This window comes from Hyperoodon ampullatus (genome assembly GCF_949752795.1).
Source record: "Hyperoodon ampullatus genome assembly, chromosome: 17".
NCBI classification, from domain to species: domain Eukaryota; kingdom Metazoa; phylum Chordata; class Mammalia; order Artiodactyla; family Ziphiidae; genus Hyperoodon; species Hyperoodon ampullatus.
This window is the reverse complement of record NC_136930.1, coordinates 31,664,372-31,676,444: the sequence shown is the minus strand read 5'-3', so window position 1 is coordinate 31,676,444 and position 12,073 is coordinate 31,664,372. Positions and strand designations below refer to the sequence as shown.

At 39.7% G+C, this 12,073-nt stretch overlaps 1 protein-coding gene across 1 annotated transcript in view; it reads right to left on the bottom strand.

Annotated features, from left to right (window-relative positions):
• DECR1 (2,4-dienoyl-CoA reductase 1) overlaps nucleotides 1-11,761 on the bottom strand; it is a gene marked incomplete at its 5' end in the record, with an annotated part of 61,814 nt that extends 50,053 nt beyond the window's left edge. The window contains 2 exons of the mRNA XM_079722149.1: nucleotides 1,219-1,421; nucleotides 11,468-11,761. Of these exons, the coding sequence (XP_079578275.1) occupies nucleotides 1,219-1,421; nucleotides 11,468-11,761 (497 nt within the window). The remainder of the gene's footprint in view (nucleotides 1-1,218; nucleotides 1,422-11,467) is intronic.
• Nucleotides 11,762-12,073: the final 312 nt, after the last annotated feature.

Sequence of the window (12,073 nt, the reverse complement as noted above, 5' to 3'; positions counted from 1 at the left end):
TACGTTAAACTATAAAAAAATCTATGTTATGTATAAAATCTACGTTAGTAGATTTTAGATCAAATTGATGGGTCTGGACAACTATATATAGTCAGAATCTTATGCTCTTGAGAGAAACAGAAAAAAATAAATAATGTAAATTATGTAGTGTTACAAAGAAAATAATATTTTAACACTCTTAGACACATTACAATGTGAAAAAAAAATGTTCTGGCCAATTTGCATTAAAGACAACATCTGAAAGAAATTCCTTTTGCCTGCTGTAAATTACATAGTGACTTGTCATTCAGGTTACTACTTAGCCTACCTAAAAATTGTACACTATTCAAAATTGGAAGAAGGGGTAGATTTTTTTGACCAGTCTCTAAACCTCTATACTTACATTGTTATAAGGTACTGGGACATGCCTAAATAAGAAATTCTTTCCACATGGTCTCACCCTCCCTACATTCATCACAACAGCTGTTTTCAAATATCTGCCCATCTTATAGAAAATGGAAGCATTATATCCATTATCCTGGTACAAGGTTAACTATCCACTGAATCAGTAATTATAATTACTCTCACTGAAAACAAGCAGCCTCAATATAGTACTTTTTAACTTCATATACAGAAAAAATTCTATCAATGAATTTGTGAAATATATATATCATCAGTTCCATAATCAATCATTATTTCTATCATCACAAATTTTTTTAATTAATTTATTTATTTATTTTTGGCTGCATTGGGTCTTCATTGCTGTGTGCAGACTTTCTCTAGTTGCAGCAAGCCAGGGCTACTCTTCGCTGCGGTGCACGGGCTTCTCACTGCTGTGGCTTCTCTTGTTGCAGAGCATGGGCTCTAGGTGCACGGGCTTCAGTAGTTGTGGCACACAGGCTTCAGTAGTTGTGGCTCACGGGCTCTAGCACACAGGCTCAGTAGTGTGGCGCTCGGGCTTAGCTGCTCTGTGGCATGTGGGACCTTTCAAGACCAGGGCTCGAACCCGTGTCCCCTGCACTGGCAGGCGTATTCTTAACCACTGTGCCACAAGGGAAGCCCTATCATCAAAAATTATAACTGACTTTTTCCAAGGAGATTTAGTTAAATAATCTAAAGGATATTTCATAGAAGATTACGACGCAAATCAAACAACTCTGGCAAATAGTGTTTCAATATTGTGGCACAGAATTATTCTTCAATAGACTCTTGCCAGGCAACTTGCTGAGACTGACTTACCGGCTGGCTATCACACACTGTGCACCTAGGCTGGACAGATGAGTTGTCATTCCTTTACCAAGGCCAGTACCTCCCCCAGTAATGAATGCTACTTTTCCTTGAAAACTATTTGGTGGTAGCATCAATTTTTGCAAGGGTGGAAAGAATTTAGACTGAAAATCTTCATTGTTTTGATATAATATTTTTGTTCCATACCTAAAAAACTAAAAGAAAAAAATGAATTGAAATTTGCATACTTATATTCCCACAAAAGATATGAATTTTTTTAAACATACTCTAATATTAATCAAATTCTTGGATTAACACAAACTCACTGTAAACATATTGGTACTGTATTTAATCAATTTTTATTCTTTTTCTGTTGGAATGTTAAGTAACAGTAGAGTGGTTAAAAGCATGGGCTTTGGAGCTCAACTACACAGGGCAGAATTTTCTCCCTAGTCATGTAACCTTCAGCAAGTTATTTAACCTCTTTTTGCCTCAGTTTCTTCTATAACTGGAGATAATAACAGAACCTTCCTCATAGGACATTATAAGGATTTCATGAGTTAATATGAATAATAAACCTAGAAAATTGTGTAGCACACAGAAAGCACTCTATAAATGCTAGCATTATTAGTTTATGCATTTAGCTTAAATTTAACTTCAAAAAAACTTACATAAAGCCTTTTTGTCTTTTAGCAAGAATAATTTGGATAAAAATCACATTCCATCTTTGAATCACTGAACAAAATTATAAAAAGTCCTTTATAAGATTTATTAAACAAAATGCCTCTTCCTATGTTGTCTTCTGGATAATAAATTTAGAACAGATAAAAATATTTGTTATATTTAAAATGGGGGGAAAAATCAAACCATTTTCAACTGAAAAATATTTATACTGCCCTATCTTATATTTTACAGCTTACTCTCATATTACTTGTCAAAATCACTGCTATTCTCTCACTTTTAATTATGAAAACAAACTTTTAAGTGTTAACCATAATAACAAACAATAAAGAGCTAATATTCATTAAGTGTTTACCATTTATCAGGATTAGAAACTAATCTTCACCACTCCATGAGATAGGTATTATTTTTATCCCATTGTTCAGGAGGGGCCCAGAAAAGTTAAGTATGTTGCCCAACTTGCAAAACCAAGATTATAACGACCTTGTATACTGCCTCTCTTTACTCACTGAGCTCCTACTGAGTTTAATGATCACACCAGTCGGGTATCTGATATTCCCCATCAGGTTATGGTTATAAGATTAAAATTCCAGAATCGATAATTTCCTGCTAGAGCATTCTTATAAGTTAAATGGGCTGCCATTAGTTGTTCTGAGATGTCTATTACCCTAAAGAAATAGAAATGTAGTCACTGATTTAGGATAAGGCTATTCATCAACTAGAAACTGAACAAGAAAGTGCTTATAATATGATGTTAAGTAAAAAAAGAAATATACAGGATGTTCTTAACTATAAATAAAAATATATACTTAGAAAAAAGACTGGAAGAAAATAACAACAGTTAGTAGTAGATTCAATATTTACCATGTGCCAGGTCTATGAAGGACTTTCAACAACCCTATAAGGTAAATTCTATTGTTACTCCCATTTTATAGATGAGAAAACTGAAGCACAGAAAGGTCAAGTAACTAACTTTTAAAGACAAATAATAATAAGTAGTAAAGACTCAAATCGAAGATGTGTCTGACTTCAGAGTCCATTCATTACCTTTCACAGTTACTATGTATGTCTAGGTGATGGGATAATGGAAGATTATTTGTTCTTTTTGTTAGTTTGATTGGTTCTTAGTAATTTCAAAATCTATTCAATAAATATGATTTGATTTTTTAACCAGGGAAAAAAGTTAGTGAAAGATAAAATTTGAAAACATGTATAAAATAATTGTGAAAGATAAATTTGCAAATCTGGTAATCCTCCGTGCCAGTCATTATATTTTGTTTACCTTCACGTTGACAATGCATTTTTTGGTATCCTTTTGCCAAAGCATGATAATCCAAGCAACTTACAATAATCTTTATCTGCATAAATGGCAGTTTTACTTAAGGCTGCCACCAACTCCAGAACTATTACATTAAGATGATGAATCAGGAAATTTGCACAAGTAGGCTGGTGAGTTTATCATTACCTGGTAATAATGAAAAAATGTGTTCTTCCCAAAAGCGCTAAGATGAATTTTTATTTATTTAGTATTGATTTGTATAGGGAATTTTAACTGGTACTTTATGAAAGATAAATTAAGCAAGATATTTGCATATAAACTTTCTTTTCTTATTATTTTAAAACATTTTCTCAACCTCACAGAGGAAAGGTTATAAAGGTATAAATAATCGCATTTGAAATAAAAATTCCTAATAAGTGTCTACAATGTAACAGTTTACAACATAGCATAACAAACCCTTGAAAAGGGTTTGTTCTGATTTGGGAATTTGCTTGTATGAAAAAGTATTAGAGATAAACATGATATTACGATTATAGTGTTAACTCATTTTATTTATCTTTAGCATGTTTTTACTGAGCATTTGCTATGCCCCAGACACTGTTCTAGGCAATGGCAATACAGCAGTGAGCAAAACAGATACAATATTCTACCCTAAGAGAGATTATCTTTGGGCGGGAGGGAAGATAAATTAAGTGAAATATAGAGTATATTAAAAGTTAATATGTTGCTGTGGGGAAAGATAAGGCATAGAATATGGGTAGAGTGTTGCTATTTTAAATAGAGTGGTCAGCAAAGGTCTCATTGAGGTGACATCTGAGCAAAGACCTAAAGGGAGTGAGGGGATGAGTTGCATGATCCTTTCAGGCAGAGGGAAAACTAAAAGCAAAGGCCCTGAGAAGGAAGCATGCCTAGCACATTAGGAAGAATCGGAGGGCCAGTGTGGCTGAAGTAGAAGGAGGGAAGAGAAAGAGGGACAGGAGGTGAGGTCAATGAGGTAAAGGGGACTGGATCACACAGGCTGAGTCAACCACTACGTGGACTTACAATTATACTCAAGTCAAGTGGGAAACTCTCCAAAGTTTTGAGCAGCGGATTGACATGAGCTGCCTTAAGTTTTTTAGAGAATTGTTCTGGCTACTAAGTTGAGAATGGAATGTAGGAGGCAAGACTAAAAGCAGGGAGAGTAAGTATAATATTTTTATACCAGGCCAGGTAAGAGATGATGATTTAGACTGGATGCCATCATAGAAGGGGTAAGAAGTTAGCAAATAAGATTACTTGCAGATGGGAAGGTCCCAGAAAATGAGGATATAGTGAATTACTATTGTACATAATATTGCCTGATCCAATTATTTCTTCTTGCCTCAAAGTCCAACCTCAGCACACATTGACCTATTTCACTAAAAGCAGACAAAGAGGTCTCTCCCTTTGATCAAGGCCATTTGGCAGATAGAGCCTTTTCCACTTCTCTCACCTTCACCTCAATACCTCTGCTACTTTTTGCATTGCCTTTGTGTTTTGGAAAGAATAAGATTTAACTGTGAGCTAGAAGGAAATAGATATGAGTCAGACAAAAGGCATGAGTCTAAGTGAGAAATAATGACAGCAGAAATCAAGACAACATTTACCACACATATTTAACATGCTGATTAGCCTGAACTCAGAAGCCAACCAACTGGAAATGGTGAGCAAGAAGGGAAGAGCTGAAGATGACAGAGTTTTCTAGTTTAAATAGCTGCATGTAGAGTGATGCTGTTACTGAAATGATTGGGCTGACACGAAAAGATTCAAGGTGGAGAACTGAAGATAACCAGTTCTGTATTAGAAATGCTCCACCTCGGATGCCTGTGGACTATTCTGGTGTAGGTATCTAATCTGCAGTTGGAAATACAATTTTGAAGCACAGAGAATAAAATAAATCAGGGCAAAAGGTAAACGGCAACATCATTTCACAAACTGTGAAAGCCTACAGTTCTATCACTGTTTTAGATGCAAGGCAATGTGGGAGCTTCCCCATGCTGGAAGGGATCAAAGTATAGCTGTCCCCTTACTCTTAACTTACTTATATTTACACAGGCATTTCTAATCTCAAAGTAAGTTATCATCTTAGGAAGAGAATATAGGACAGCTAAGATTGCTGATTATTTTCTACCTGGAATTTTCTTTAAAAACTAAGGTTTGCCAAACACCAATGAAATGCCTTCTAATATGAGCTCTAGGAAACCCTGGCTAACTTTAGAATTCCCCTCCTTTTTTTGATGTGCTTTATAATGACCTGTGGGGAATAATCTGAGATCTAGATTTTTTTTAACATTACGAAGTTAGCTTTATAGTTTTGGAAGGGAGTTTGTTTTGAAATTTCTTCACATTAATATTTGAGCTCTGAGGCTACCATTCATCCAAGTGATTCCCTCTAGGGACTCCTTCACATCCTCTTTCTCTTCACCTAATATATTCCATTCCTCTCCAAGTCCCATGTATTTTACCTCCCCAGTCAGTATCTTTACTCTCCGTCCACTGCCTGAGTTCAAAGGTCGCTATCTTCCATCATTCACAAATACTAAGGGCCTATGCTACATCATCCATTATGTGGTCTCTGTCCTCCAGTCTCCCTTTACCCCAACATATCTGCAATGCTGCGCTCCAGAGTACTGCAAACCTGCTCATGGTACTTCTACCCCTAAGATCCTTCAGTGACTCCCTGCATAAAGTCCAGATTCCTTAGCTTCACCCAGCACAACAAGTCATTATGACCTGGCTCTTGTCCATCTCTCCAGCCTCATCTCCCTCTGCTTTTCCACCTTGAAATTTATACTCAAAAAAAACAAAATATGCAGGGTTCCCCAAACACAAATTGTTTCTACCTATTTACCTTTATACAAATTGATCCCCACCAAAAAAAAAAAAAAAAAAACAACAAATTGATCCCCACCATCACTCAACATTCATCATTCAAGGCTGAGGCTTCCCAAATACTCCCAACAGAATTATCATTCTCACCACCACCTCTATAACTTAATCAAATTATCTGTATACCAGCTTGGAAGTCCTAGAGGCCCTTTAACATGTTCAAGATATATCACTTACCCCTCTCTTCCCTCTGGCTCCCTCTCATAAATGCTCTCTCTCAGAGAGTAGCATTTCCCTTAGCTCAGGGATCAAAAATAGAAATCTGGGCTTCATCTTACACCACATACCCAAACCACTAAGTTCGGTTCATTTTAGTCCTAAATAGCTCCAACAACTGCCCTTAGTTCAGACCCTTATCACTTATACTTGCACTCTAGTATCCCCATCTCAAGTCTCACCTGATGATAATACTTTCCTGCTCACAATTCTGATGGTGCCATTCACCTCCTCAGCATGGCCCAATCTTCCTTCCTCACCCCCTACCACCAATCATCAAGACCTCTCAATATATCTCTTTTAAATATCACCAGACTTCAAGTCTCTCATGTACTGCCATTCCTTAGTTGAAGCCACCATGGCCTCTCATCTGGAGAGATTACCCAGGTTGCCTCCATTCTCACCCCTATTCCCAGGCCTTCAGGACAAAGCTCTCACTCCTTAATGTGGCTCACAGGCTGCTCCCTGGCCTCTCACCACCTGCCTCCTTACTTGCTACCTATAATCTAGTCTGTGCCTTCACATAGGCCACTCTCCTGCCTAGAACTTTCTTACTCTTACTCCTCCCCCTGACTAACTTCTACTAATCCTTCAGGTCCCAGCTTATATGTAAAACCCCAAAATTATACTCCTTAAAGTGATTTTTTTTTAATTTACTTATTTTATTTATTTTATTTTTGGCTGCACTGGGTCTTCATTGCTGCACACGGGCTTTCTCTAGTTGCGGCAAGTGGGGTCTACTCTTTGGTGCAGTGCATGGGCTTCTCATTGCGGTGGCTTCTCTTGATGCAGAGCACGGGCTCTAGGTGTGTGGGCTTCAGTGGTTGTGGCTCACGGGCTCTAGAGCACAGGATCAGTAGCTGTGGCGCACGGGCTTAGTTGCTCCGTGGCATGTGCGATCTTCCCGGACCAGGGCTCGAACCTGTGTTCCCTGCATTGGCGGGTGGATTCTTAACCACTGCGCCACCAGGGAAGCCCCTATACTCCTTAAAACTGTACACTTCTCCCACTGTGGATGGGAAATGTTTCTTCCCTAATCCTGATGTTTCATTTCCCTCCAGGAGGGGAGCTGAGTTAGTTTAACTCCCGGCTTCTTTTTGCCCCCTTAGTCACCCTGTCCCCCTGGAAATGGTTTATCTGACCAGCAAATTTTGAGAGAATAATTGGGCATGAGTAGTCCTTCTTAAACCTTCTCCCTCTTGGGAGCTAGCTGCCCTCAGAAAGCAAATGTTCCTCCTCAGATGATAAGTCTGCCTAATTCAGGAAATCCAGTTAGAATTGGCTCTAATACCAAACTGTAACAAGTGGTACTTTGGCCTCCATCTTTACTCTGTTTTTTCAGATGGGAGAAGAGGGATGTTATTTATTTGTACCCCCTCTAAGATCAAGAACACTCATCATAACACATACCATAATATACTATAATATTACTAGATTCTTAAGCTTCCTGAGAGCAGGAATCAGCTCCTTTTCTCATGCTCATATCCCCAGTACAGTGCCTAACATATAGTAAATGCTCAATTTGCCACATAAATAAGTGAAGCCCACCATGCCCTGGTCCCCCAGCAACCTGTCCCATCTCATCTCCATGAACTTCTCTCTGACTCCAATACTTTGCAAAGTCCACAATGCCAAAACACTTGAATTTTTAAAAATAGGTCATGCTTCTTCACTTCTTGATACATGCAATTCCTTACATCTAGATTATCTTTGGGATCCTGTACACTGCAACTCCTTCAAAAGTGAGCTCTAGGAGCCCACCTCCTCCATGAAGCCTTCCCTGCCTCCTCTAGGCACACACTGCTTTGTTCATATATGAATTCTAATAAACATCTGCATTTTCACAGTCTGTTGATGTCTGGTGATGACCCACTAGAATATCATTTTTCAGGCATATTCTGAATGAGGATCTAGTAAGAAATATGCCTTATACACCACACAGTACATGCATTCAGTCGTGTGACAGATATTCCATATTTACTCTGTGCTCTCTGGGCATACAACAGTGAACAAATCACACGAAAATCCTTGCCTCCAGGAAGCTTATATTCCGAAATTCTGAGATGGGTAAAGAAAGATTTCTTAGGCTTTCTCTATAGAAAAATGAGAGAAAAAAAAGAAAGAAAAGGAAAGGAAAGGAAAGAAGGGGGGGGAGAGGGAGGGAGGGAGGAAAGAAAGAAAACTCAAAACACAAACAAGAGGAAAAAAAAACCCAGCTGGCCTTACACTTCTTCTTGACAATAATCAGCATCAGAAGACAACGAAACAATGTTGATGAAGTTCAATGGGAAAAATAAATGTGATACATCCAAGCAAAATTATGCCTATCTACCCATCCTTTTACCAGCACAAACAGGTGCCTGGAATGATGCTAGCCAAATGTTAACCCCAGTTATTTCTGGGTGGCCAGTTTGGGAACATGTGTTACTTTGCTTGTTTTAATTTAACTATATTACTTGAATTCATATTGGCCAGGTATCATTTTTATAAAAATAGTAGTTATTACTCTTGATTAAAAAAAAGGAAAAAGAAAAAGCAATGTGCACCACAGATATCAAAGAATGAATTTATGAAAGGAAGAATAGTAAATTAAAAAAAAAAAGTTTCACAAAGTAAACTTAACCTTACTACATTAGGTTTTCTACTCTATTCCACTTTATTTTCTACTCCATTCCACTTTATTTTTCTTAAACTCATTTTGTTCCACTAAATTATTTCAAGGTCCATTCATGAGTTATTATCCATAACTTGAAAAATACATATGAGGCTATTAGCTCAAGGATGGTAGAGATACTTTTCAAGTAAGGATCGCCAAAGAATGCCCAACACTTTGTAGGCACTTAATTAGCATTTCTTGATAAACTTCTGAATGAGTGAATGTTTTCCTCATTAAAACTGAAAGCGGGACTTCCCTGGTGGTGCAGTGGTTAAGAATCGCCTGCCAAGGCAGGGTACACGGGTTTGAGCCCTGGTCCGGGAAGATCCCACGTGCCATGGAGCAAAAAAGCCCGTGCGCCACAACTACTGAGCCTGCACTCCAGAGCCCATGAGCCACAACTACTGAGCCCATGTGCCACAGTTACCGAAGCCCGTGTGCCTAGAGCCTGTGCTCCGCAACAAGAGAAGCCACTGCAATGAGAAGCCCTCGCACCACAAGGAAGACCCAACGCAGTCATGAATAAATAAATAAATAAATAAATAAATAAATAAATAAATAAATTTATTTAAAAAAAAAACTGAGAGCAACTTGAGAGCAAGTTTCATACTTTTTTTTAACCTTTGCATCCCCAGGGCAGGCATAGAGCCAGTTCTCATTCAACGCTGCACTGAACTGAACCCTACTAGCTAACAGCACAATACAGCACTTCATAAATAGGATGTATGACAAAGGAAACATTTCTCAGTTTCTTGGTAACTAAAATATTCAAATCAGGGGCTTTAATTGAAAAAACTTGTATTTGCTCACAGAAACATTATGCTGCCTGGAACAATCTCCCACTTAACAGATGTGAAGACTTTTCCTTTCCCAGTAATTCACACCCAAGCCTGCATGTGCCAGGAAGGAGAGAAACACCACCAGAAGGGCCTCTCTTGCCTTCAAACCCCCATCCTCAAAACTTCCATTTTTCTTAAGCAAAGGAATTTCACAACTCTCAGATTACAGTTAATTTTTAAATGAGTTCATTTTCTCCCTCTCATGCTGTATTGTCTAATGGTGTCAGAAGAGCTGGGATACGGTCTGTGTGACCTTATTACTACAATCCTAATGATTTGTGTTTTAAAAAAAAATGAATGGATAAAGAAGATGTGGCACATATATACAATGGAATATTACTCAGCCATAAAAAGAAACGAAACTGAGCTATTTGTAATGAGGTGGATAGACCTAGAGTCTGTCATACAGAGTGAAGTAAGTCAGAAAGAGAAAGACAAATACCGTATGCTAACACATATATATGGAATTTAAGAAAAAAAAATGTCATGAGGAACTTAGGGGTAAAACAGGAATAGAGACACAGACCTACTGGGGGTGGGCTTGGGGATATGGTGGGGGGGCTGTGACGGGGCGGGGGAGAGGCATGGACGTGTATACACTGCCGGGCGTGGGGTGGATGGATGGTGGGGGGTGGCCACGTGGCGCGGGGGGATCGGCTCGGTGCTTTGTGGCCGCCTGGAGGGGTGGGATGGGGAGGGTGGGAGGGAGGGAGACGCAGGAGGGAGGGGATGTGGGAACAGATGTATATGTATGACTGATTCACTTTGTTGTAAAGCAGAGACTAATAAAAAAAAAATTCTCTGAAGACTTTTCTTCTTTACAGAGCCATGGTAGGATTCAAATGAGAGAGTTCTTTATGAAGGGATCTGAAAATGTAGCTTTCTTTTACAATAACCTATAACCTAAATCTTTATAAGAGAAAACAGTATCAACAAAACCCTAACCTTGAACAAATTTCACTTTTTAAAAGGAATTTCTTTCTTACTTCAGAGACTCATTATAACATTTCCTTGTGTTCACATTTGGAATTTGTCCATGTTTTTCAAAAAAGAAAACCATGGCTGCCCATTCTAACTGAAAAAAAAGTTTTTTCACAGTTGGCAGATTAATTTTTCTACCTGGCTAAGGAAATTGTGAACTCTGGTTTAGTTTAGTTTAGCTCACTAAGATTTTTTTTTTAATTTAGTTGGGGGAAGGGGCTGTCTTGGATATGACTTTTTTATTTTCCTTTGTCTTTCTTCCCCCTTCTAGCTGTCTTGCACACTTTATTTTGATTATTGGTCTAGTGGAGAGATGTTGACAAAACAAAACAAAATTATGAGAGTGGAAGTGGTGGAAGCCAGCCTGAGATGCAGCTCGCCCAGCATTATCTCTAGGAAGGGAAGTTTTTTATGTGAATATGTTTGTATTAATGTTTAACTGAACAACTAACACTTGAAAGAATTCCTTCATTAAAAAAAAAAAAAACTACAGAGAAGGCCAATGCTCCCTCTGGGCCCCCACTCCCCACCCCGTCCCTCTCCCACTCCTCTAAAGGCCGGTGTGTACAGTGTCCTCTCTTTCTACTTACACACAACTTTGAAACTACTAGGAATGGGAACCAGTGAGAACCACGGCGTGCCCTCCCCACCCCCACCCCCACCCCCATCCCCACCCCCATCCCAAACACAAACATATACCAGGACTTCCTCCGACAGCACCACAAAGCGACCTTCCCACTTAATCCCAGTCCCCGGGTTCCCGCTCCTCGCGAGATTCCCCAGAAACCCCAGTCCTCTGTCCTCTCTCCGCGAGATACCCTGTCCTCGCTCCCAGCGTCCCGGTAACGCGACTCCACGCTCTGCGCTTCGTTCCGCTAGCCCCCCGGACAGGGCGTTTGCGGGGAGAGCGCAGGGCCCTCGGCCCTTCCAGCGCCGCCTTACCCGCCGAGGACCGCGGCCCCAAGCAAAGAGGACACGGCCTAGCAGCGCCATGTAGAGCCTCCTAACGTCTGGCCGGAAAGGCGGGCGGCGCAGGGGGCGGGCCAGAAATCCTAGAGCTATGAGGGCTGGGCTGGGAGCGGGCGGGCCCTAGCGGCCGAGGCGCCTGGCGCCCTTGCACCCGGGTCTGAACCCCAGGGCGCTGCCTCGTTTGGCCTCTCTCACGCTTTTTCTTGCTGTCTTTCCCTTTGTTGTCCGGATTGTTTTTTCTAGGGCTGGTAATGGCGGTTTATATGTCCTTGTGTTGGTGGACGAATTACTGTGCCAGAAAAGTTTGAAGACTGCAGAAACAAAAGGCATGTATAC